General features: G+C 52.7%; 1 protein-coding gene across 3 annotated transcripts in view; it reads right to left on the bottom strand.

Moving 5' to 3' along the window:
• Positions 1-2552: 2552 nt before the first annotated feature.
• Positions 2553-25239, bottom strand: part of KIAA0232 (KIAA0232 ortholog) — a 69938-nt gene continuing 47251 nt past the window's right edge. For 2 of the 3 annotated variants that reach the window (XM_087828345.1, XM_087828346.1), the window contains exons 4-9: positions 25127-25193; positions 23961-24042; positions 18901-22096; positions 11853-11961; positions 6790-6887; positions 2553-4932 (exon numbers count right to left, since the gene is read on the bottom strand). In XM_087828345.1, the coding sequence (XP_087684471.1) occupies positions 4753-4932; positions 6790-6887; positions 11853-11961; positions 18901-22096; positions 23961-24042; positions 25127-25193 (3732 nt within the window). In that variant the 3' untranslated portion in view covers positions 2553-4752. Of the gene's footprint in view, positions 4933-6789; positions 6888-11852; positions 11962-16755; positions 16832-18900; positions 22097-23960; positions 24043-25126; positions 25194-25239 lie in introns of those variants that run through there. The other variant, XM_087828349.1, reaches the window with a different exon arrangement.

Genomic DNA, 25239 nt, shown 5'->3' with positions numbered 1-25239 from the left:
CAGCCAACCCTATGAGAGGTCCTGTTAGGATCTCCACTTCCACCCCGGAGACAGGGCATGGGGACAAGCTGCCTGGCCCAGGAGCGCGGCCAGAGGGTGGTAAACCAGGACCTGTGCCCAGGCACCCCGGCTCAGTCTGGACACCTGTAGGTGACTCCCTTACAACACAGCTCATAGTGATGAGAAACACCGCTTTGCAGCAGTCACCAATGACCCTACACATACTTTTTAGGTTCGTGGATTTCGGCACGATGGAGGTTTGGGGAGTGTCCAATGGGCTCTGTAGTTGATGCCCAGTTCAAATCGTGGCTCCACCAGTCACCGGGTGGGAGACTGGCATGTGTTTAACATCTTACTGTGCTTCAGATGCCCAATCTATGAAATGGGCCACTTGCACCTACCTCATAAGTTAACATGGCACAATGCTTGGCGACAGTGAGCCCGTGCTAGCTGTGACTATTACTAGCAGACGACAACTATACTATCCAAATGTCAGGCACTGGTGTTATCGTCAGTCATTGCTAGTTCTGTAAAGTGAGGCAACAGTCCCCAAAAGTGTCATTAGCTACCTGCCCAGTGACGCAAGGCCAGCGGCAGGCTGCAAAGCAGAAGCTTATTCCCTTGTCTGTGTTCGCAGCAGTGCCCAGTCTGTGATGCCATCTGCTTGGCTGCTTTCCAGAGACGCTGGGGCTGGGCCCTCCCTTCCGTTCCTGGACTGCTGTGCAGAAACAGGCCTCCTGGGCACTGCCACAGCCACCTGGCCCACGTGCCCGGAGCCTGCTGGGGTGGCATCTGCAGTGCCTGAGCACTTTAGATATCTCATGTAAAGAGAGGCTTTATGCCCCTTGGTTGTTCAGAAAGCACTTGGCTGTGATGTCAGGGTTCCTGGGGACAGTGACAGGCCAGAGCTCAGTCTCCTGGGGGGGGGGGTGAATGTGGGCAGAGCACCCATCTTGCTCCTGCAGGTGCGGGCACTTGTGAAGCTGATGGTTCTTAAAGAGCCACAGCACTGGGGAGCCCACATCAGCGAGGCCACCAGGCACACATCCAGTGAGGCAAACCCACGGGAAAGGGAGCCTCATGCTGGGTGACCGGTCACAGCTGCCTCAGCTGCCTCCCCACCCAACTGGGCAGAGCAGCCATACAGAGAATGGCTTCGCTCATATCTTGGAGGGACGCCCACTGACTGCCCCGTCAGCTCACTCAGGGGGCTGAGGGCACCGCTTTACGCCCTGGACCTGCTTTAACTGACAAGGCTGCAGGCCAGCAGGCAGCCGGGCCTGGCCTGGGGTCCACACTGCAGGAGCCCAATGCAGCTGGCACTTAAATCAGGGTGGGCGAGGGCTTCATAAGACACTGTGGTGGCTGGCGAGGGAGCCGGGGAAACAGAGGCTGAATCCGTAGGCCTCACTTCCCATATACAATACATATGCTTCACAGGTTAATCCTACAGAACACGCATGGGGTCTAGAAAAACACGGGCGAATGTTTTACCCTCCTAAACATGGAGAAAGCACTGAAAAGCCACAAGGAAGAAAACAGGGAGAATACAATTTAGATCCTCTGTAGAGAAGCCACCTCTCCTCCGCCCAGATGAAAAGCAAACGCTAACTGGAAAGTACCTGCCTAAAGCAAACACATCAGCTCACCGCACTGAGAGAGGAGTGTCCAGCTTCAAACGCAGGCCGCCGGCCCTCCTGCTCGGTAGGAGGCTGGCGGCACTGGCGCCGCGGGCGCTCCGAAGGCAGCGTTTCCTTCGGGAGTGACCGCGCAGGGCGGCCACAGAAACGCCCCGGGCCATCAACAGAAACCCTGTGTCCCAACAACAGAGTAACGCACCTGTAAAAACTACATAGGTCTCAAGTCACTGACGTGAAGACACCTGATAAAAACCTGCTCCTGAGGTTACAGAAGAGCAGCGGGAGCTCAACCTTTCATTTTCTCTATGTACGTATATTCACATACACATTCAGCCGTCAACGAGTGCTTTGCACAAATGCTGGAAGCTACCGTCTCAGAGAGACGGAAGTACAGGTGAGTCTTCCTCTAAAAATAGATGGTTTAGGCCCTGGCCGGGTGGCTCACTTGGTTAGAGCAACCTCCCAATAAATCAAGGTTGCAGGTTCAATTCCCGGTCAGGGTACATACAAGAATCAACCAATAAATGCATAAACTAGTGAAACAACAAAAAAAATCAGTATTTCCCTCTCTCCCCCCTTCCTCTCTAATATCAATTAAAAAAAAATACACTGGTATCCTTTTTACAATGAACACTGTCCTGTTAATATATATATCATACACATATATTTTTTTCAGAACAAAAAAGCTAAGCTTTGTCTACCTCCCACTGAGGTCCAGAACTGCTGTGTTCTCTGCAGGCCTGAGGCAGCAGCTGGGGGCGGGAGGGGGAGGAGACAGACTCCGTGCTCAGCAGGCCCCCCTTCTCCAGCATACCGGCCAGCGGTGGGGTAAGAAGGGACAACCTTGGCTGGGAATGACATGCGTAATTAAGAGGAGGGGAGTCTTTACTATGATAAATAAAGACAACCAACTGTTTTTTAGATTTTTTTATTTTGGTGTTAACTCCACAAGAAAACAAAAAATCGGTTACTCGGTGTACGTGAAATCAGAACAATACAACCACGGGGAAATCTCAGCCCGGGACAAAACGGACACCTCAGTGCTACGGATGTGCAATGCGCTTCATACCACAGTGTGTCTCAGCGTTTTGCCAACTTTTTAAAAATGCTTCATCTTTGTGATCATCCATTCACAAAACTAAAAACCACACTTTCAACTCTGTTGCTGAAAGCCTCTGGGCTCCAGCCACTTAGCTACGAAAACAAATAAATACATAGTCTGTTAATCCCCTTGCCCATTGGAACCCATCCCCACCCGTGGAAGGTGCAGGCATCTTCCCTCGTGGGGAAGGAAGGTCACGCCTCTCCCACCTGGAGCTGTCCGTCTCCTCCTCAAAGCAGCTGTCCAAAATCAACTGGCTAAAGGTGTTGTCTGAAATATATTTATTTGGTCTCTGCTACATAAGCAACGACTTCTAGGACAATCGTCATGGTAGTGATTTTAGGAATTTACAACACCCAATCCTTTTTTGCTTTTGCTGTTAAGTTATATTTCAGTGCAGATGCTAATGACTTTTTAGGAAGCTCTGGAAGAAAGAAAAATACATAAAACCTTATAAAATCTCTAAATAAATAACAGCAACGTGAAACCTTCCGCACGCACACGCACACACACACACACACACACACTTTAAAGTGTCAGGAGACATGTGTGCCACACAAGCCCTGCCGTGCGCTGTCAGACCCAGGCCCTCGGGTCCTCGGTGAGCACGCAGAGCCCGGGGGAACGCCACAGCCTTAGAGGGAGTTTTGTGTCATCAACTAAGAAAAAGGCAACAAAACCCAGCGCTCAAAACAAATCCTGTATTTCTCAGCCAGTCCAGCTCGCAGCTGGTAGACTGCGATGTGTTCACTGCCTCCCAAAGTCAGTGGGGAAGCCGTCCTATCCACAGCAGACCTTCCTGACGCTCCTGATGTTAGACATGCTAACCTGATTTCACACATTAGGTGCTTTTTGTTTGTTCTTTAAAAAAATAATGAGTTGGTTAAAAAACCACAATTTTAAATGTGTAGGTTTTGCAAACACTGCTCCTCCTCACTCCGCCTGTGGCACAGCAGAGGTGGTGATGGCAGTGAGCTAAGGACTCCACTGACCTCTGGCCCCGTGGAGAAGGGAAGCAAGTCCCCGAGGCAGCCACACACGACTTGCCCAGAACATTCTCTCAAACACAAAAGGAGATCTAAGCTACACTAAATCACAGCCCCAAGAGTCGCCAGCTGCAGCAGCCAAGGATCCTTTGGGTGATGGGGTGTGGCCTCTACTGCATGTCGAATGTTTATGATTTTGAGTTCTAGGGGTTTTGATTCAATGTAGGTGCTGAGAAAATCATAATTTGCAACTAAGACCCTCACCAAGTATTGTCAGACTTGCCACAGAGAACCCTGGACAGTGCTCTCGTGCCAATATAGTGACAACACAGGAATAGGCCGGTGCCCTCTCACCCCACTGTACCCCACGTGCTACCCCACACCCCGAATCCTTGGCTACTTCAGTTAGCAATGAAGTCACAAACCACAGTATCTTCCATGACACGGCAGGGGAAATCCTAAGAGAGAAAACACAGTATTCTGTAAGTCTCTAAAAGCGCGCCCTATGCTACTTCCGATGTACACGACCTTACTGAGTGAAGACCCGCTGAGTCGCCCACTCTGAGTCGCCCACGCCTCCCTCTCGTCTTCGGGGAGGCGTCGATCCACTGCGGGGGACATGTTTCTATCCCAGTGCTCGGAGAAGAGAGCCCGCACGTCCCAAAGCTCGCGTCTCTAGAGGGTGGAAGTGGTCGCAGCCACTGCGATGCTAAGGAGGGGACAGTGACCACAGGTGAGATGCAAGGAGAGTGGTATTTCTGAGATAAGCACATGCACACCCATTCTTGGTTTGACAACACAATCTAGTCTATTTCAAAGAGCCAAGAATTTAACAGCTTGAGAAAAAAATCTTCAACAGGATAGCTGTCCTCAACTCTAAAATAAGCAAGAAAAAGGTAATTACTGATCTGACTCAGTTAATTGAGAAGAAACCTAAGTTGTTGTTTTAGATTAACAAGCCTCACAAAAGGGTAATTTCCATCCCATTTCGTTTTTAAACAATGATGTGTGCTACTCTGCAGGCTTAGAGATGAGTTCGAGAAAAGAGCTCCTCCTCGCTGGGCTCGGCCCACTCGCCGGCGCCATCCGAGCCCGTGTCTTCAGAGCCGGAGCTGGCGCTGGAGCACAGCTTCCTGCGGGAGCCCTTTGCCTCCGCTCCAGAGCTTCTCTCCGCTGTGCACCTCGCTTCATAAACAGAAGACACCTGAGAGGAAGGAACACGTTTTAACAGGTCAAAAGCCAGACTTTTCCAAAGGGCTGCGTGACTGCATACAAATCACTGATGTTTCCTGTGGAGTTAAAAAACATGAAGAGTTTTACTGTCTCAAAGCAAAGCAGCCTCTCCTCCCCGATCCAGAGGCAGGCACTGGGCAGGGCACTGGATGCCACATATGGCACGCCCCCCATGGCTCACATTCCCAGAGGGGAGACCAGCACCCCCCCCCCAAAACCTCCCTCTGTGGGAGTTCAGGGGACTGGCCGGCGGCGCGGTCGAGCACTTCAGATGGGAGGAGTCCCAGGGGAGGCAGGTCTTTGAGGAGAGGAGGCCTCACCTGAAGGCTTGGAAGCAAGCGGAGCCAGAGCCACAGCCAGAGCTTGCCTGGGGCCTGGCTGTGCGTCTGAACTTGGGTCCTATCAGTACAGGTAATTTTTAGGAAGAACTGTTGCATGGAGCTGTCTCCCACACCCCCATGATCAGTATCTCTGCCCCAGGACGCCAAATGCAAGTGGTAGCCCCTCCCCCATCACAGTAACTAGCATACTCTCCCCACCCCATCATAGTAAATTAGCAACACTACCCTCCCAGCACAGTAACTAGTAACCCTCCCCTACCCCATCACAGTAACTAGTCCCACCCTCTACTCATAGTAACTAGCAAAGCCCCACCCCATCATAGTAATTAGCAACACCCCCCCATCACAGTAACAACATCCCCCACCTGTCATAGTAACTAGGGCACGTGGGGACAACACACACAGGGCCTCAGGGGCATGGCAGGAGTGTGGATTTCGTCTAAGGCAGCAAAGGACAGTGGCTAGGAGTGTGGGCCCTAAGCCAGGGGCTGCGGTTCTCACCCAGCTCTGGGATGCACTCAGCGTGTAGCTGTAGGACCTGAGGCACAGGGTTCTGAAGCTTGTGTGCCTCAGTTTCCTCTCCTGCACATGGCATAACAGTACCTACCTCTCGGGCTTGTGAGGACTGCAGGGGGCAGGTCAGACCTGTGCGGTCGTCTGCCTTGCTGTGTGGAGAGAAGACTGAGGGACAGCAAGGGGGAGGGGCAGGCCGGGGAAAGCCCCCAGCAGCTGTCCCGGGAACGGCGGTTTGAAGGGAGCGATGGAGACGGAGCGGAGGATTTGGAACAGCTGGGGGTGGTCAGGCCTGCACCCAGGCTGCGTGTGGAAGGGGAGACGTGGGTGAACGGCCTCGGGGTCTGGGCTTGAAGCGGGCGGTGGGAGGCGCCTGCTGACAGGAGGGGCTGCGGCCCAGCAGCATGGACGCAGGATGAGAGCGTGCTGGGAGCTTCGGAAGAACACTCACAGCACTTGGCTGACACTGACAGTCACACTAAGGAAGAAGTTCCTTCCACTCACTCGCCTGCCTGCCTGCGCCAGCGCTCTGGCCCTGTCCTGCCGCCCACCCTCGGGGAGCTCCCAGGCCTGTACCGGAGGCAGACGCGCAGTCGGGCAGGGGCTGCTGGGCGGTGCGGGGGGGCGCAGAAAGGGCTCCCTGTGTTGTGCTGGGGAAGGTGGAAGGGTGCCCACCCACCGGTGTTCTGGGAGTGGCGGGCCCAGGTGTGGATTGAGAAACTCCCTCTGGAAGGACAGCGGAGGGAGGGAGGAAGGGAGGACTCCGGGAGCCTAAGGGCTGGAGGGGAGGAGAAGCCACCTCGACTACAGCTACGCTACAGAGGAGCAAGGTCAACAGAGGAGGAAGGTCACTGCTGGAGCCTCCTGGCTAGGGAGGGGAGGGGAGGGGGGGAGGGGCAGCCCCAGGACTCCCGGGGTCTTCAGTGAGGGGCGTGTCCACTTGCAGGTTAAAAGGAGCAGGACAGTCCACTTACCCTATTAAAATCTAACGGATGCTCTTCGTTACAGGGCATGTCTTTAGCATCTGGATGCTCTTCTATACCATTCTCTCCCTTGGCTTTTGTGTAACAGTCTTATCATTTTGTGTGGAGAAGGGAAAAAAGGGAAAGGGGGAAATTCCATTAAGACAGATGTGAGACAGACATTCTCGCTTCATCTTCTGCTGAAAGTCATATCAGTTAGGTCTGCCCGCCCTGGGGTCAAGTGCTCACTAAGCAGCCGGCCAGGGCTGTGTGAGGAAAACACTAGGCCAACTTAAAACTTCTTTTAACAGACTGAGATTTTTTTTTTTTAATCCAGGCCAGGATAACCATATGTTCCTGTTATCTGAACATGACACATTCACTCAACAAACAGATACAGCCACACCTTGTCTTACTGCGCGTCACAGATTTACTTTAAAAAACAAACTGAAGGCAAGACCCTCCACCAGCAAAAAGATCACAACTCACTTTCCTGTGAACTCACTTTATCTGGTGGTCTGGAAGGAACCTGCAATACCTCCAATCACAGCATAAAGAGTCAGGCCCTGCAATACCTCCCAGGTGTCCTGCATTCACACCATAAAGAGTCAGGCCCTGCAATACCTCCCAGGTGTCCTGCATTCACACCATAATGAGGCAGGCCCTGCAATACCTCCCAGGTGTCCTGCATTCACACCATAATGTCATAGACGTAGGACCACAAGATAAAAGACCGACAAGGTCGGAGCCTGAAAGGGTGTACGTTGCATGGAGGGAGACAGACGATGTGCCGCATGTATGTCTGTATAACACGTGATCAAAGGAATTCAGACTCGAGGAAGTCAATGAGAAAACAAGGCAGGGCAGCATCCTTGTCTGCTCCTCCGCAACTCACTCACACTCACTCTCTCTCTCTCTCTCTCTCTCTCTCTCTCTCTCTCTCTCTCTCTCACACACACACACACACACACACACACACACACACACACACCCCACTTCTTTCTTTCCCCTAGGGGTCAGAGAGACAATGAGGCAGGAGTCTGACTGGGGATCGGCCACAGAAAGGGACGAATAAAGACCTACGAGCTGAAATGAGAAGGGATCAAAGCAGGTGCCCAGTGGCTCTCAACCCTGGCTGTGCCCTCACATCACCTCGGAGCTTTGGGAAGGTTTGCAGGCCGAGTCCTCATCTGAGATTCCAACTCAACTGGCCTGGGGAGGAGGCTTGGTATGAGCATTTTCCAAAAAGCTCCCAGGTAATTCCCACCAGTAAATAGTGGGAACCAGTATTTTATGTGTGCGCGCGCGCATGTGTGTATATATAGATGCATATATATAATTTTACTTTTTAATGATAGTTGACTTTTCCCACAGCCAGGGCTGAGACCCAATGGCCTTCGCCTAGACCAGCGCCCTGTTCACCATGACTCTACAGAACAGATCTGGAGGCGACGCAGTGAGGGGTGGAGAACCCTCAGGCAGGCCTGGGTTTGGACCATTTTTGACATCACTGTGTAAGTCCTTTAATACCCCTGAGCATCTGCTTCCCAGGTGTTCAATGAGATGGCAGGCTGCCCCTTAATGAAAGCGGAGGACAGGGCCAGTGCTCAGTGGCCACTGTACCCTCCCGTCACTGGGCAGTGGGCCTGTGCCAAAGGAAGGCCACCTGAGCCCTGCCTGGCCTCTCACCAAGGCCGCACTGGCCACGCTATACTTGCCAGAACCTGCTTCGGGTCCTCATTTATTACTTTAGGTTCGTGAAAACAACCAGGCTCTGGGACAGATGGCAGCGGATTCCTGGTTTTGCTACTTGTGAGGTAATGGGGCAAGCTGGCAGAGTCTCTCCGAGCCCCGTGCCCTCGTCTCTAACACAGGGTCACCATGCACCTCACAGATTTCCGGGCAAGTTAAAGAAAAGGCGCAGCCCTGTACAGCGGGGGCACACTCAGTACAGCTCCCGTAAGCACAGGGACCAAAGCCCTGGGCCGGGGACTGGCTGCTCTAGGACAGCGGGAGGACAGCTCACACTCTGATGAGGCAGGACACCCGTTTACCCCCTCCAGGCAGCCACCTTCTCCTCGGCTGGCCCGACCATGCTCCCATGCCCCAACGCCCTACCCCGTGGCTTAGCACCTGAACCAGCTGAGGAGAGTGGGGGGGAGGGGACACCTTCCCTGAGAGGAAGCGGGATGAGTGCCGCCGGCCCGGCCCTGCTTAAGGCACTGTCTATGCACAGGGGCTGTGACGCTGCAGGAGAGGAAACTTCCTCACTGTCAGTGTTCTCACGACCCCCACTCATGCTGAGGTGGTCACGTCTGGCTGTGACTGTGCCAGGTTTGTTCTGGGCACTTCACCCTTCACAGGTGTCCTCTCAGGGAGGCTCAGCTTTTGCCTCTTTATAAACACAGACCACGGAGGCACAGGAAGACCCAGTCACTGCCCAGGTCCAGCAGCGAGTGACAGGCACTTGATTCCACCTGTTTTGTCTCCTGAGGGCTTAGCTATTACCTATACTGGCTTCCTACAGGGCTCTCCCTTTAAGGCTAAAATGACACACACTTCCAGTGCGGCCCTGGGGTCTGGCCCCCTGCTCCCTGGCTAAACCCCCCCACTCCCCCCTCCGCCGTGTGCCCTTTGCCAGGCACACTGGAGCACAGCAAATGCACTTCTGCTCCAGCCAGGGCCTCTGCCGGGTGCCTCTCCCCGCAGGAAGCTCCTGTGTCACATGGCTTATGTCCTTATTTCCTCAGGTCCCTGCTCACATGTCAGCTGACCAGGAGGGCAGGGACTCGGCCTCCTTGCCTCTGCATCCCCAGCACCTAGAACAGTGCGCCCAGCAGAGGCAGGCATGCAAGAAGTATTAGCTGAATGGCTACGAATGCAAGCAAGGCCGGCAGGTGGCAGAGTGCACGCGAGCAAGGCTCCCACGCGGCTCTGGGCACAGGGACCAGCTGCCTCGCTGTGAATGGGAGGATGCTCCTCCTTCCCGGGGGGCTGAGAACTCCCAGGTCAGCCCTGACTCCGAGCCACGTGCCTGTGTTAATCATTAGCAAAGTTAGAAGTTTCAGGAGCTGAGGCTAGCTGAGGGGGAGAGGCTGCATGCTTCTCTGGCCAACCTGAAACCACAGGCCCCCGCTCCTGTAAGAGGAAATGACGACGGTTTGAACACCATGAGGCAGCTGTGCAAGGATTTAACCCGCACTTGGGAGTCAAAAGTCACCATTATGTATCCACTGAGAGCTGCTCTGTGTGTTTCACGATAAAAACGCATTGTGCACGAACAGTCACTTATAGCACTACCAAAGGACCGTGGAGACACCAGGCACCCAGAGCTAAGAGCTGGAATTGGATTTCTCACTAACGAATGACAGGAAACTGGACCAGGGCAGCGACATAGCTGGGGACACACTGACAAAGGAAGAACTCTGAGTGTTTGAAAGTCATCCTAAGCCTCCCAGGTGCTGGGCTTTCTCGACTCCCAGGCCCTGCCTGCAGCCCATCCCTCTCCCTGGCTCTTCGGGGGGGGGTGTCCTTGCTGCAGTGCTCTGGGGCACTTGGCCCCTGCTACCTGCATTTCTGTTAACTGTGCCTGTGACTTAACACGCACCCAGGGAACCAGACTAGACATGAGTCAAGGCAGGTCTGTGCTCCTAGTGCCCCAGTGTCTCCCTGGAACCAAGCGCAGATGGCTTTGGAATTAAGACGACGGCTGGACATGAGCCTGAGCTTGACGCAAGCCTGAGCTCGAAGGTCGGTGCACGATTCTGGGCAAATTACTAAATCTGAGCATTAGCTTCCCGACCTGTAAACTAACAGTGACAGCGCATGCGGCTTCTGTGGGAGTTACGTAACAAAAAAGATACTGAGGGTCCCTTGTAAATGTTAAAGGGCAACCAAGTAATAGTATTAGTAAATGGTGACGCAACAGGTCTTTACTAAGTGCTGTTAAATAAACAGAGTGCTAAAAATGCAGCCCCCACTCTGTGCTCCCCTTCTGACCCAGCAAACCTTGGGGGAGGAGGAAGGCAGAGTTGGGAAGATGATTCTGTGTCCACAGAACAGAGACAAGCAAACACTCTGGCCTTCCCCCATCAGCTGAGGTGGGGCTGCGAAGGGAGGCCAGTGCAGGCACCCGAGCACCCGGCAGGTGAGGCATCCCAGGCAGTGAGGGACAGCACTGCGGCAACACTAGCTACAAACCAGCTGGGGAAACAAGACATGTGAGTGTCAAATACCAGCAAGTGATTTATGTGCCCCATGGGGCTGACAGGAGAGACTGAGGCCAGCGCTGAAGCCTGGGAGATGCAGCAACCAGACCAGCTCAGCTGCCTGCGCTGCTCCATTTAGGTGCCTCCTCAGTGCTCACTTCTCTCATAATTTCAGACCCAGGTGTTTTATAGCTTCTGGATGGGTCTACCTGGGAGGCTCACAGACAAAAATCACCTTCACCAAACCTCCTGGTCCCACCTCCCTCTGCCCGGTCTCCCCGAGCTCCCCCTTACAGTTCACTCCTCACAGCAAGTTATTCAACAAACCCTGGCATCCTCTACAGCACCTCTTGAAGCCCCTCAGTGTCTCTATTCCATCTCCACTCTGCTGCTAGGACTGTTTTAAAACAGATCCAACACCCTCCATCTGAAATCCTTTAAGTGGCCTTCCCTTCCCACATGGTAAACACTACCTGACCCAGCGGGGCTCCCACACCTCCTGAGAAGCTACAACCCAGCGGGGCCCTGTGCCCTTGATTTGCTGGACTCTCTGGCCTTCCTGCAGCCACTCTTTTCCCGGCACTGCCCCTCCCCAGCGGTCTGTAGGCTTCCACGCACCACCTTCCTCCCCAGGACTCACTGGGAGCCAGCACCGCTGGCGTCTCCATGTCCTCCCCACGTCGGGCTGTGGTGGAGTTTAAGAGCAGGGACTGGCTCTCATTGTCCTCTGTGTCCCCAGTGCCTGACAAATGCTAGCCACACTGAAACCTCTTGGTAAATGCTTTTCGGGCCAATATTCATAGCAGAAGAATGTAATGCTCTGAATGAATTAGAAACACGAATAACGGGCCTAAGAGGCTGCCTTACCTTCGCACTCTGACGTGGGGAAGAGAGGAGAGTACAAGGCCTTCTCCCACCAGGTCTGCTTTTCTTGACGTCTAGTCATCCCTTGTACATCAGTGCTCAATACGGGGAACTGTTTAGATTGAACCAAATACAGAAAAAGTTCACAAACTTTCAGGATACAGAACAAATTCAATCACTAACTATGGACTACAACCCTAGTGTTTTTACATTGATGAGTGTTCTTTCCTGTTCTAGACAAGGGGAGTAAAACAGCCAAAGCCATCACAGCACAGAGAACTTTTCTTAAGAAGCACTTACACTGGAAGTGGAATGAAAATCTTCACGCACACACAATCCTTACAAGGCAAAAGCGTAATACAGGAAATACCCTCAAGTGAGGCAGATTTCTAGATCTCGGAGAGCAGAGATGACGGGGGTCCTGCGGCTCTGCTGGTATGGGGGGCTCTAGAGAAACGGGGACCCTCCTCTTCACAAGCCAGGCTCAAGGGGTCAAGGACGAGCAAATGGGACAGAAGGAAATTTTACAGGCAGTTATTGGCCAAAATATGTTTAAAACAGAATTATCTGCTTCAATGAGAACCAGGAGGAACCTGAAACTAAGGCCACATAGTACCACTGAGACTAACTCAGGTTCAAACCAGGACACGGCCTTTGAAATGAGGGGGAAGGACTCCGAGAGTGGGAGATCCACACTCCCTGCATCTCTGTGGCCCAGGCAAAGCGGCACCCAGACCCAAAGGGCACCCAAGTCTGAATCCAGGCTTCAACTCTCAAGTCCCAGCCAGATCCCACCCACCTGCCTGGGCAAGGCATGGAAGCGATGTGGCCAGCGGTCAACGGGCAACAGTGTCCTTGTGGGTGGTCAGCTGCAGTCAACACATGCGCCCTGGCACACTGGTGGCCAGGGCAACCCTCCTCCTCCACTGGCCTGACAGCAGGCTCTCCCAGGGTAAGGCCCCGTGTCGGTGTCTCTGTACCTCCCACAGCCCCTAGCACTCGACAGACGTCTGCGCAGTGGACAGGCCTGTGAACACTGCACACATCTCTATCGCTTTAGAAGACATTTCATTAGTGTTCAAGTTTAAAATCTGAACTGTTTTAGCAACTAATACTCACCAGTTCTCTAACAGGACTTTGTTACTCTCTTAAAGTATTTTATAGGTCTAGAACTTTTTGATTCAGCAATTGTGTTTTTTAATATTTAACAAAATAGGAACCAGCCTTCAAACTTTCATTTTCACTTAACCCAACTTTTCAGAAATACGCCTTGATCAGAAACGGGAGGAGAGTAGTACTGTCTACCCAGAGAGGTCAGGCAGCCATCACTATCTGCTGCAGCTTATTCTAACAATGAAAATTAGTACTTTGACCAGAGCAACAGAAACCAAGGCCAAAGGCACTGCCGAGGCTAGGCTTAATGCCGAGGCCAGCAATGCGATGATGTGCTGTTAATTCAAGGTGATCAAGTGCACCTTCGACCTGCTGCCCTTCTCTCTGAGACACCCCCAGTCTGTGAGTTACTTAGTGCTGCTCAGGAGCCCAGGGAAGGCTCCCTGGACTGAACTCCCTCCGTCATGCCCAGGGCAGCACTGCACAGAGGAATTTGGAGGGAACAGTTCCTATTTGAGAAGAAAATGCCCCGGCAGGAGTGGAGTGACGGGTGCTCTATGTGTGAGTGCAGTTACACAGCTTTCTCTGACTCCTCTCGTGAGGCCGTGGGAACAGGCGCAGGACAAGGGACAGAGAAAGGGTAAAGGACAGCACGAGGTCCGGAAGCAGGCAGGGGTGCCGGCTCCGGCAAGGAGCTGAGTCAGTGCGAACACGGGGTTTGGCATGAGGAGAACCCGACTGTACGCTTCTTAAGGGCAGGGACTATGTCTTATTTACCTTTCACCCCCAGGTGCAGGGCCTGGCACAACATAGATGCCCAGTATCTGAAGCAAAGACTCCACCCAGCCTAAAGTTCCCGATTAGCACCTTCTGTCTGTCTGTCCTGCTGAAACCACTGGTGAGATCACTCCAGTTTCTGCCACAGTTTTAAGAATTTTTTCTGCATTCTCCATGTGAGTGTCAATTCCAATGGCAGGGATTTTTTTGTCCCATTTTATGCTACACTGAACACATAATCAATGTATATGTATTATTTTTTTTATGCTGCTTTGTCTCCTGATTTCTTTGTTAAAATATAGTTAGTAAGCCATGGGTGCCTCAGTTGAATGAGAGTCATCCTATGCACCAAAAGGTCACCAGTTCAATTCCTGGTCAGGGCACATGCCTGGGCTGTGGGCTAGTAGGGTGTGCAGGAGGCAGCCAATTGATGTCTCTCACATAGATGTTTCTCTCTCTCTCCCCCCTCTCTAAAATAAATAAAAACATACTTAAAATATATATAGTTAATATACAATGCTATATTTGTCTCAGGTGTACAACAGTTATTCAACATTTAGAGACCTAAGGAAGTGATCACCACGGTAAGCCTAGTGACCATCGACACTGTCAAAGTTACCACAATATTGATCACATTACCTTTGCCGAATAGATATGCGTCATTCTATGACATCTTTCGACTTAGCTATTTCCAGCTTTTAGGTTGCACAGTAAAGATGACCGTGCTTTGCTTAAATAATGTGTTTAATGTATTAATTCAGCTTCTGGTTTGATAATGAAGAGAGCGAAAAAAGAATGAAAGAAAAAGAGCCGGGGCAAGCCAGGCACACCCGTCTGAGGACCCCTCCTCCCTCCAGACAGCTCCCTGGCTGGCCTCCTCACCGGCAGGCCTTCCATGAAACTGTGCCTGCACAGGAAGCCTGCCCCGATGCCACATTTATCATGGTGAACTCCTCCAGGCACTCTCCTTCCACACACCCTTGCCCAGTCCCGCTCCTTCCCACAGCATTATGTCCCAACAGACCACAGCACTCTGTGGTCACTGAGTGCACCTCCACCGACCAGCAACTTTGTCTGCTCCCTGCACCCAGCATCTAGAGCAGCACCCGGGCATAATAGGCTCTTAACAGTACGAGAGAAGAGAGAAGACAAACTGAACCCAGACAGCCTGACAGAAAAGTTTCTAGCAGCAGGTGTAATGCTCAGTGATGCTCAGAAGATGGAAGTTAGGCAAAGGCTCCCTCCCCGCTTTCAATTCCCACCGCACAGTCTTAGCCTGGTGAGAAGGGCTCTGGGTGCCTCTGTGAGCTGGGCTCTGGAACTGCCTTTGCCAGTCAGTTCTCAGTTATTTGGGTCACAGAAGGAAAAGAAAGCCTCCCATAAGCCTTGCTCTTTGGAAGAAAAGGAAGGAAATGTAAATGAAGAGATACAGAGTGACAGGGACCCAGAAGAGACACTACCCGGGCTGTTTGAAGCTGCCCTTTACTGAAAGGAAGTGCAAAACTGTGCAAAGAACTCCGGCTTGGTCCCTTAGACTGGGATGGGGCCAAATGCTCCTTCTGGACCTGCTGTCCTTGGTGGCCACAGGGGGACCCACTGCAGAGCTCTGTGGGCAGGCACTCAGCAGGGCGATGTGCCCAGCAGCGGGCATGGTCACCAGCACTGGTGGGCTGGGTGCCGCAGTCCCAGGATGTCCCACTCCCTCCGCTCATCAGAGCCTTCTGACTCCCTGGCACACTCTATGCCCGGCCACACAGCTGGCGTCCTCTCCTGAACTGCAAACAGGCAGGACCAAGCCTCTGCCTCTTTCCTGTGCTTGAAAATGCACGGCACCCAGCCGGCCACCAAGTAGATGACAGGATACTGTTGCCAGAGCTATGCACAAATGGATGCCTGAGACACTGCTAGCCCTCGGGAGCCATGAGCTACTGTTGGCAGTGGCCTGCACACGTGAGGAGTGCGTTTCCAGCCTCTTTACCTTCACTCACTAGGCTGTTCCTCCTGCCCAGTGTGCCTGCCTCCTTTCTGCCCGAGCCCGCAGGCATCCTCACAAAGCCCCCCGACTCTCACAGGCTCGGAGGGCTCTCCTCTGTCTCCCACGCACCCTGTGCTCACCTGCACCACGCCACCTACCATGTTGCCTAAAACTGCCTAAAAGACAAGGGACTAGCTGGGTAAATGATGGTACGTCCATACACTGGAATAGTGTGCAGAACATAAAAAAGGAAGGGTGATTACAATAAAGTGCGATTTCAGTAAAAAGATAGGAGGAACAGGTGTGAACATATACTTGCTTAAATGCAGAAAATACCCTCAGGGAGACACCAGAACTCCTCATTGTGGCTGTTGCTGGGGAGGGACCTTTCCACTGTGTAAGATCAGATTTTCAACCACATGAATGAATTACCCACTTGAATTAAAATAAATGACCTGTTTACAGACTTGTCTTCAGGCTAGACTGGAATCCTCGAGGGCAAGGACAATGCCCTGTTCATCCAGGGCACCTAATTCAGTGATGTGCATGTGACAGGTACGTGATAAATGTTTGCCGAATCAAAGGTTTGAAAGGAATCGTAATTCGTGCTCCTGGGCACCAATTCTACTAGAAATCCTACATGCTTAGTCCACTCGCTCTGACATAGGCACGCAACTAGTGACTTTTACAATGGGGCTCCTAGACTGCCCTTGGTAAAGTGTGTCCTCACTCGGGGAAGGGGAAGAGCCTGCAGAAGCTCCCAAGGCTGACCGGGCAGTGAGGGTGCAAAGGCACACACGCTGGTTCCAGCCTGACCCCAAGCTGTCCTTCCAGGCCACTCTCTCCACCTCTCCCCCCTAGGAATCTACGAAGTGGGCTCCGATGGGCTCTAAACTGTGGTGACGCTGCCAAGACAAGGGTTGGTGGTACCAACAACATCGAGACCATCAGGTGACCCCACAATGTCCTCTGAGGACTACTGGTGGCTAAAAACTTGCAGACAGCCCAGAATTCTGATAACACATGAACACATCAACATACGAGAAGCGCAGGAATATGGAAGTGCAGTAGCGCGATGCGGCATCAAGCTCCTTCCCTCCTTTTCTTTCTTCCCAATCTGGAGCCAGTGAGATACAAAGTACAGAAAGGAATATTTAAGGGTGGAAGGCGGGGCAGCGGACACACAGATAAAGGCCAGCAACACTGGCTTTGTTCTCTGCAAGTTAGGTTCGGTGTTTGAATGTGATTGGATCCCTGTCTCCAGGCCCTCCAGGCAGGCTCCTTAGAGCAGCTTCCTGGCGCCTGTGAGCTTCCTGCTGTCACACGCACCCAGGTCCAGACCCGGGCGCTGACCAGCAAATGAGGAAGGCACGGTCTGCACCCATAAGGAGCTTAAAATCTAATGAAAGTCTGTAAGTGACTCGTGAAGAATGGAAAATGCAATTAAGAGGCAAGCAATGCATGGAAAATTAAGAGAAGGGAGGTACTGCTTCTGATGCAGGAGGGGGTGGAGTGGGAGTTGAGAGGAATCAGGGAACGTGCCAACGAGGGAGGTGGGATCTGAGGGCCTCATAGCACAGGTAGGATCTAGATGAGCCAAAGGTGGGTGGGGTGTGCAGGACAGCTGGGAGGAAGGGCGACACTCATCTGCTCTCAGACCACAGGGGTCATGACCTCTAACCACCTCCAACTGTCTTTTTAACTGTGTTCCTGAGAAAGGCCAGGTGCTGCTCTATCAAATAATGGCGGGAAAGGGGCAGATCACTGTGCTTCCTCATGAAACAGGTAGTTGTGCATTCAGTGTTGTTTCTTGTATAATCAATTTAACCTCAAACCACTCCTTAGGCACAAAGGGTACACCGATTCCCAGTAACAAAACTACTACTCAGTTGTCAGATGTAACAGACAATTCCCATAGCTTCAGGGGTATGTACTATGTATAAATCGAGGTACATTTGTACAGGTTCTGCAGGTTCTGTAGCCGTTTTCCTGCACTTAAATTGTGGGTTCGGTTTTACATGCACCACGGTGTACTGTAGAGAACTCAATGCAGGTTCCACTGACTTCAGTGTTTCAGAGGCAGTTAGAGGGACTTGCTACTTCTGAAGAGCAAAGTGTGGTGGGCAGTCAGACAGACATGAGCAAGGCAAGGATGGGCCAGATACAGGAAGTCACCATGGCAGAAAGCCCCGGGTGCCTAGCAACAGACAAGTGCAACGTGGGACCTTGTCCCCAGGGTGACCTTTTGTCCCCTAGCATATCTCGCTGGTCATGCAGTTTGGAGCCCCGACCTTTCCTCCCGAGATAACATCTAGGCCTCAGTTGTATTTCAGCTCCAGGCCCAGAAAAGTAGCAAAACCAGACAAGAGACCCCACAGCTGACATCAGGACCAGCTGCATTGGGTAATGACCCCTGGCGCTGACCAATCAGCAGATAGCATGACCTAGAAAGAGCACCCCTGGAAAGCTGCTCAATATTCTATCAAGATCTTCCCCTGGGACCTCCCTTAAAATCTCCCCCCTTAAAACCCTTAGGAGAGAGGACCCAGCACTCTCCCTCCAGGGAGCATGCGTGGGCCTTTCCCCGCTCCCCCAAGCCCTCACCTTGACCTTCCTCACGTCTAAGCTCCAAGGCCCCTTTCCTTTGCCTCTATAATCTGTTTCCTAAGGCCATTTCTGCTACAAATTACTTCTGCCTCTATGATTTTCTAAAATGTTCTCTTACAGTCTGAGTATCGGCTCTGAATTCTTTCCTAGCCAGAACTCAAGTACCAAGGTGGTTTGACCCCACTGTTCTAACACCTGGTACCATTCCCGCTGCCACCAACAAAAGGGCCTTTTGAAGAGTAAGCGCCACCCCAACTCATCAACTGTGGAAGCTGTAAGGCTTATGCATTAGGTTCTGCTTTAAGCATAATATGTGCATATTAAGCCAACACATAAGACTCTTACATCCTGTGATTTGTTTTAAAATGTCTTTTCTCTGCAGAAAATGTCTAGTTCAAGTTTCTAAACATCAACCATTTTAAGTCCTTATGTAAAATGATAAGAATGATTAATTTTAAGACAGTTATGCTCATTTCCCAATAATTTAACCCCATCTTTCCCTGCCTGATGTGGCTGTTCTTGGGGTCAAGTCTGATCTAATTCCTTTATCAAATAAACCCCCACACCCCCCAAACATACCTCCTCCAGCTGTCCAGAAGGAGCGGGGTTATCTTCGTAAGCAGGGAACTGACAACCTGCTTTGCAACTGCAAAGATTATTAACTTCTTCCTCACATTGTGCCATTATTTTACAATTTGCTTCCGAGCTTTCTAAATTGATATCCAGAGATTCGCTCATGCTACATTCCAAACACTGGCTCTGCTTTCCCGCTGGCAGGGTCCCAGCTGGCTCCTCCTGGGAATCCAGTGACGTCTGGGCGCTCTTTTCCATCCCAGACCTCTTCAGCCTGGGGAGGAACCTCCCCGACTCCAGCTCCGACTGCCCGTAGTAGTGGCCTTCTTTCTCCGCATCCTCTTCGAGCGGCGTGAGGTCCGCCTGCGGGTCTTCGAAAGCGTCGACCTGAGGAGGAACGGGGACATGGGCTTCGTCTTTCTCAGACTCAAACTCAGACTCGCTCCCTCCTCCCGGGGACAGCTCAGACGCAGAGATCGGGCGGAAATGAGTCCTAGGGGAGATCCGAATAGCCCTGTATTGTGTTCTGTCCACGCCACATACCCTGGGGTGAAAAACTTCACTGTCTGAATCGGAGCAGAGGATTGACTTCGGTTTAAAACTAGGGCTGAAAGACGCAATCCCTTCCGGTTCGAATGAACATTCTACGTGGAGAACCTGTGAAAATGGGTTGTTTAAGTCGAAGGAAGAGAATGAATATTCAAGTCCAGGATCTTCAACCTGAAAGTTACCACAAGCTCCCAGTAAGTCTTCATGGAAGACAAAAGAAAATCCCTTATTCAATCCATTCTCCCCGCTCCTCGGCGGGTCACTCTGCTCCAGCGACACGAAGGGCTTCCACAACTGCCTGTGGCCCGGAGCGAAGCTGTTTCCCGGGGTCATGAAGACATCCGTGCCCGCGATAGTCACGACGTCGGAGGCCGCGCACTGCAACAAGCTTCCTTTCATGTGGCTGGGCGGCACGACGGCCCACTCCCCGTCGCTACTGAAGCTTTTCAGTTCTCCGTAAACCCCTCCAAGAATGAAGGTGTTCTCTTTCTCTTGGGCTCCATCCCAGGGCTTGGAGGGAGTCGTATAGTCACCACCGTCCACCTTGGAGAGCTCACTAGAAACAAAAGCTCTCTTCTCCAGGTTCTCTCTCTGTCCCTCCCACAGATGGTACTCGGACCTCTGCACGGCCTTGCTGGGCTCCTGCAGGGGCTCCGCTTTCCCTTCCGCATCCAGACAGCAGCAGTAGTTATTTACATCTGTCGGAAACAACTCGTCAGCAACTCTCTCTACTTCTACCAGAGCCACAGGACTCCTATCTGCCATTTTTGTCCAAATGTCTTTAATAACCCCTGAGCTGTAGCCATCTCCACGCGGGCTGCTTCCACCACACACTGGTGCAGTTTCAAAGGTTTTGCTTTCTGGCTTTTGCTCCAGCTGAATCCCACAGACAGATTCTAGTTTAGATTTTTTTTTGAAAACTACCGTGGGAATTTCTCCTAAAGTTCTACTATTTTGTTGGCAAGTTTCATCTTGCAGAAAATCTAGAAGTTCTTCATCTACATAATTTGACGAGACTCTAGGAACGACATAATTAACATCTTCTGCGTTGAACTGCGTGGATTCTTCGAGCTGAACGCCTACAGTCTCGTTGTCGGAGCGGGTTTCTTCTGAGTGGGACCACGGACTACAGGTTCTCGTGGAGAGATTAGAACAGTGTTCGTTCTCTTCAAAGGCACTATTTCTGGTCCAAATCAGCAACCTGGACTGGGTTCTCCCGAGCACGTTCGCACTAGAGTCTGTCTCTTCTTCCCCCAAGTTGAGTGTTTCAAAAGAAAACGGTAAAATAGAATTACTGCATTGCACTTCAAACACTGAGAAGCAGGTGCTCGAGCTGGGCCCCTCGAGCGCATCGGAGAAGAGCTCCTGGCCGCCAGCCAGCAGGTGCGGGCTGGGCGCGCCCGCGGGCGACGGCCGCGGGGACTCGCCCCCGAAGCTCTCCCCGTCCGCGTCGCCCGAGCTGGACGAGCCGCGCTCCCAGAACCGGGCCAGGCTGCCCAGGTCCCGCAGGGACAGGCCCTCGGCGCCCGCCGGGCTGGGGGAATCTGTCCATATTGCACGCTCCCCTCGCAACTCCATCCCGTCTAACACTAAGCAACATTCTGCCTCGAAGTCGGTTCGCTCTCTGCTTTTCTGCCGAATCATGTTCAGGATCCGACTTTCTCCGAGCAGCGCGTCTGAGGCACCGGGATCCAACGTGGATTGATCAACGCCCACTTCACAGAAGTGCGTAAAGTCCGAGAGATGAATATCATCCAGGTAGCTGTCCCCCCGCGGGGGGCAGAGCGCGGGCCCCGCCAGGCCCTCCTCCCCGCCGGCCACGGCGGGCGTTTCCACGAAGCGGCCGTCCACGAAAGTGCCGGCCGCCAGGAGCGCGCCGCGAGCCTCTCCGCGGCCCCCGCGGGGGCCCGGCCCCGAGCCCCAGGCGGCGGGCGCGCGCGCGCCGGGCGGGCTCCGGTAGCTGGTCTCGAGCTTGCTGCGCCGGCCGGCGGGCAGCAGGTAGTGCGCGATGGGCTCCGTGTACCACTGCGGCTCCTCCCGGAGCCCCCGCTCGCCGCGGCCGCCCGCCGGCCGCGCTCTGCCCGCCGCGTCCCCGCCGCCCCCGTCCTCCGCCGGCCTGCGCGCGCGGCGGCCCGGCGGCCTGCCCCCCGGGGCGCCCCTGTCCGCCTTCTCCCTCTCGCCGCGCCGCGCCGCCGGCCTGGCGGGCCCGCTGCGCCCCTTCCGCAGCCGGGCGTCCCGCGCCCGGGGCCTCGCCCTCACGCCCCTGGCGGCCGCCCTGGGGTCGCCGTGCGTTCCGCTGGAGCTGGAGCCCGCCTCGCTGGAGCCCGAGGACCAGGAGCGCGGCCGCGGCTTCCCCTCGGGCCGCGGCCGGCCCTGCTTTCTGCACGCGGCGGGCCTGTCCCCCGCGGCGGCGCCCCATCTGCTCTCCGGGTCGCGCTGACTGCCGCCCGGCGCTTTCTCGGGCACCGGGGGGCCCTGGGCGCTCGGCTGCCGCTCCCCGGCCCCGGGGGAGGAGGTGTCGGTGCTGGCGGGCGGGGCGGTGGACGTGCAGGACGAGGAGCTGCAGGAGCCCGCCTTGGCCGAGTTCCACACCGTCGCGGTCTCCTGTGGGCACACCGGCTTCTCCGACAGCGGCGGGAACGCCTCGTAGTACCTGCAAGACAGCGGGCGTCAGCGCGCTCACATCGCAGGACTAGGGACCCTCGGTCACCAGGGACAGGGCCACGCCCTCCCCGGGCGCCGAGGTACGCAGCAGGAGAACACTAAGATGTCTAAATAGTTTCTGTCTTCAAAGTCTGAGTTTTAATTAAAAGCCACAGTGAGAAACAGGATGCAGTGGCAAAGTGTCATCCCTTGAGATCTCTGACTCTCACTGTCGCTCAGCCACCACTGTGCTGTGACACGAACTCTACTCCATGCCCTGGTCCCTCTCCCCGCTGTGGGGTGAGGGCTGCAGGGACACGCAGCTGAAATGCTGTACAAGAAAGCAGTTCAGAGCACAAACTCTGAAATCACAATTCCTGAATTCAAACCCTGCCTTACTCTCCAGCTGTGTGACCTCAGGCAGTTACTTAACCTCTCTGAGGCTCCATTACAAAAGGGGGGGGGCAATAACAGTACCTGCCTCACAGAGCTGTGAGGAGTAAGGCATTAACTGTGAAATGAGTCCCAACACCACCTTCTTAAGTGACTTGTTTCTTCTCAGAAGGCCAGCACAATGCCAGGCGTTAGGTAGACCCCCAGAATTAGTGGGGCTTACAGTATGCATGTGTTCAGAAAAGAGAAGGCTAGCGAGGCCAGGACAGTTAGAGAAAGTGGACCACGGTGAGCCTTGGCATTCCAGAGACCTAGCAGTGTAGTGAGGACCACCTGTGAGGCGCAGGACTATGTGGGACACAAGACGTGCCCCCAGGACCGCAGCCTGATTAGACCAGCCACTCCTGGAGTGCAGGGTGGGAGGTCAGGGAGGCTGGCTTAGAGGGCTTGAAACCAAGGGAGCACAGTTTTCAGTTTGCTGAGAAACTGGTGGCCACGACAGACTTCACAGCAGGACAGACTGCAGTGGAAGCATCCAGAGTCAGGCCAGCACCAGAGACTGTCACTCTGGATCGACATCAAGGTCACCCATGGAGCGATGAAAGCCAGGCTGCAAAGGGCCTATATCTGACTTTCCCCTTCAGTCTGTACTGGAGCTAACAGAAATACATCCTGTGCCTCATGTAATTTTTAATGTTCTAGATGTCGCATTAAAAGCATAAGAAGAAACAGGTGACATTAACTTCAGTAATACATTTTACTTTAACCAAATGTAACCACGATAACATCATTTCAACATGTAATTGATATTAAAAGATATTAATAAAATAGTTTACATTGTTTTTCGTAATAAGTCTGAAATCTGGTGAGAATTTGCATTCACAGTACATCTCATTTTGAAGTGGCTGCATTTCAAGGGCTCAGTAGCTGCACATGGCTTACGGCTACTACGCTGGATAGCAGGCTTACACAAACCAGCCAAATGCGACTTTTTCCTTAAGTTTCAAAAGTTCAAAAGATTCAAATAAAATGTGTAATAAAGAAGTCTGCTCATGATTCAGCTGACTTTAATATTAACCACTTACGAAGAGAGAACTAAAATCATCTTTAGCAAACGTCTGAAAAGGCCATGACCCGCCACGTCCCCTCTGGAGTCAGCAGTTGGGCACCTGGTTTCCTGCATGGGAAACGCTGGCTCACGGGACAGTGGGAATGTCAATGGTCACAGGACATGAACGTTCTGTAAACCACCACCTGCTGGCTTTGCTCACTCGCTGCACAAACACTGACTTAATACGTATGTGAAGGATACAGTCATCTTACTCACCTCTCGACTGTGTCAAGTACACAAGCAAATGTTTCCTGAATTACAAAATACGTAGCTACATACAAGACGACAGACAGACACTGTAAACCATGCAGCAATTCTCGGTCTGACTTTAGCAAACGCAGGCTTCATCACTGCATACAGTCTTACATACATTTCCACTTGATCCTTTGCAGGAGGGGACAATTCTGCCTCTGGAGAGGGAGACCCCTCTAACTTTTTGTGAATCTTCTCTTCTGTTACAAAACAAAAATTTAGAAAGATTTGTCATGTTTTTAAAATTTTCTCAAGTAACTTTAACAGAAATTATGTAGCCTCTTGTGGCTTAATAAGAACTCTATAGTAGTTTTGTCTTTTTAATAAAAATCCATTTCTCCAGTGTGCCAGAGGGAATTCTCTGGCTGAGCCACAGGAACGCTGGGCTGAGAGGTGAGGCCTGTTCATCTCGTCAGGAGCCAGTGCTCTGGAGTCCCTTAATCAAGAGACTGAAATCCCCTTATTAATTACACCAGAAGGAGGGAACATCTGCTTAGATTCCAAAAATACCTTCTCACAAAAAGTCTCATGGACTTTTGTACTGACCCACCTTAACTACTGCTAAGCTGCAAAGAAAATTCTTAATCACCGTTCACAATCTGTGGCGTAACATCTAGGTGACTGGGGCTGTGTTTCAACTAAAACAATCAAAAGGCTCTACCCTTCGCTTAGCTCAGGACACTGGTGGGATTAAACACAAACACGCCACACCCTTAACAGGAGGCTCATAGCTTGGTGGGCAGCAAGATGAGCTTGCCGAGGGCAAGGAAAATAAAGATCCTAACCTTAGCCTATAGCTCTCACTCTGAGGGCTTACAGAAAAGTTGGGGAAGAACTGGAGGGCTCATGAGTCAAAATGACTTAATGAGGTTGTCAAGCCTGCCTTACCCCCAAAATTTGAGAGTCAAAGCAGAAGTTCCTTCCAAACCTGAGATAATTAGTGTTGACACCTACTTTAAGGCCTTGGTGTCCAAACGGAGATATTAACAGGGTCACAAGCGCGGGAAAGAGAGGTATTGCTCCTGACCTCCAAGCTTCTATTTGCAGAGAGACAAAATGAGCCGGCTCCTCTCTCTGAGGGCACCTGTGGGTCACTGCACTCTAGACAGCAGGGCTCTACCTACAGGTGGCTGCGGAGGGCTGGCCCATGCTGAGCTGAGGACACACTGAACGGACTTGAGGGCGTTGCTGTTCCTGTTTGGCCCAATTCTAAGATCTCCTTCCACCCACTCTCGGTGGCCATGCCCAAGTGCCCAGACAGCCCTGTGCAGGCTGTGCCCCCACCTTGCTTGCTCTGCAGGTCTTTCAGTCGGGAGCAGAGCTCCTCCACCAGCGTCTCAATTCCAGAGCTCTGTGTGAGAACAAAGACACATCAGCTCACTGCCAGGTGTGTAAGA

Source organism: Miniopterus natalensis, chromosome 1 (assembly GCF_054644295.1).
Source record: "Miniopterus natalensis isolate mMinNat1 chromosome 1, mMinNat1.hap1, whole genome shotgun sequence".
Lineage (NCBI taxonomy): Eukaryota > Metazoa > Chordata > Mammalia > Chiroptera > Miniopteridae > Miniopterus > Miniopterus natalensis.
This window is presented reverse-complemented; position numbering and strand designations above follow the sequence as displayed.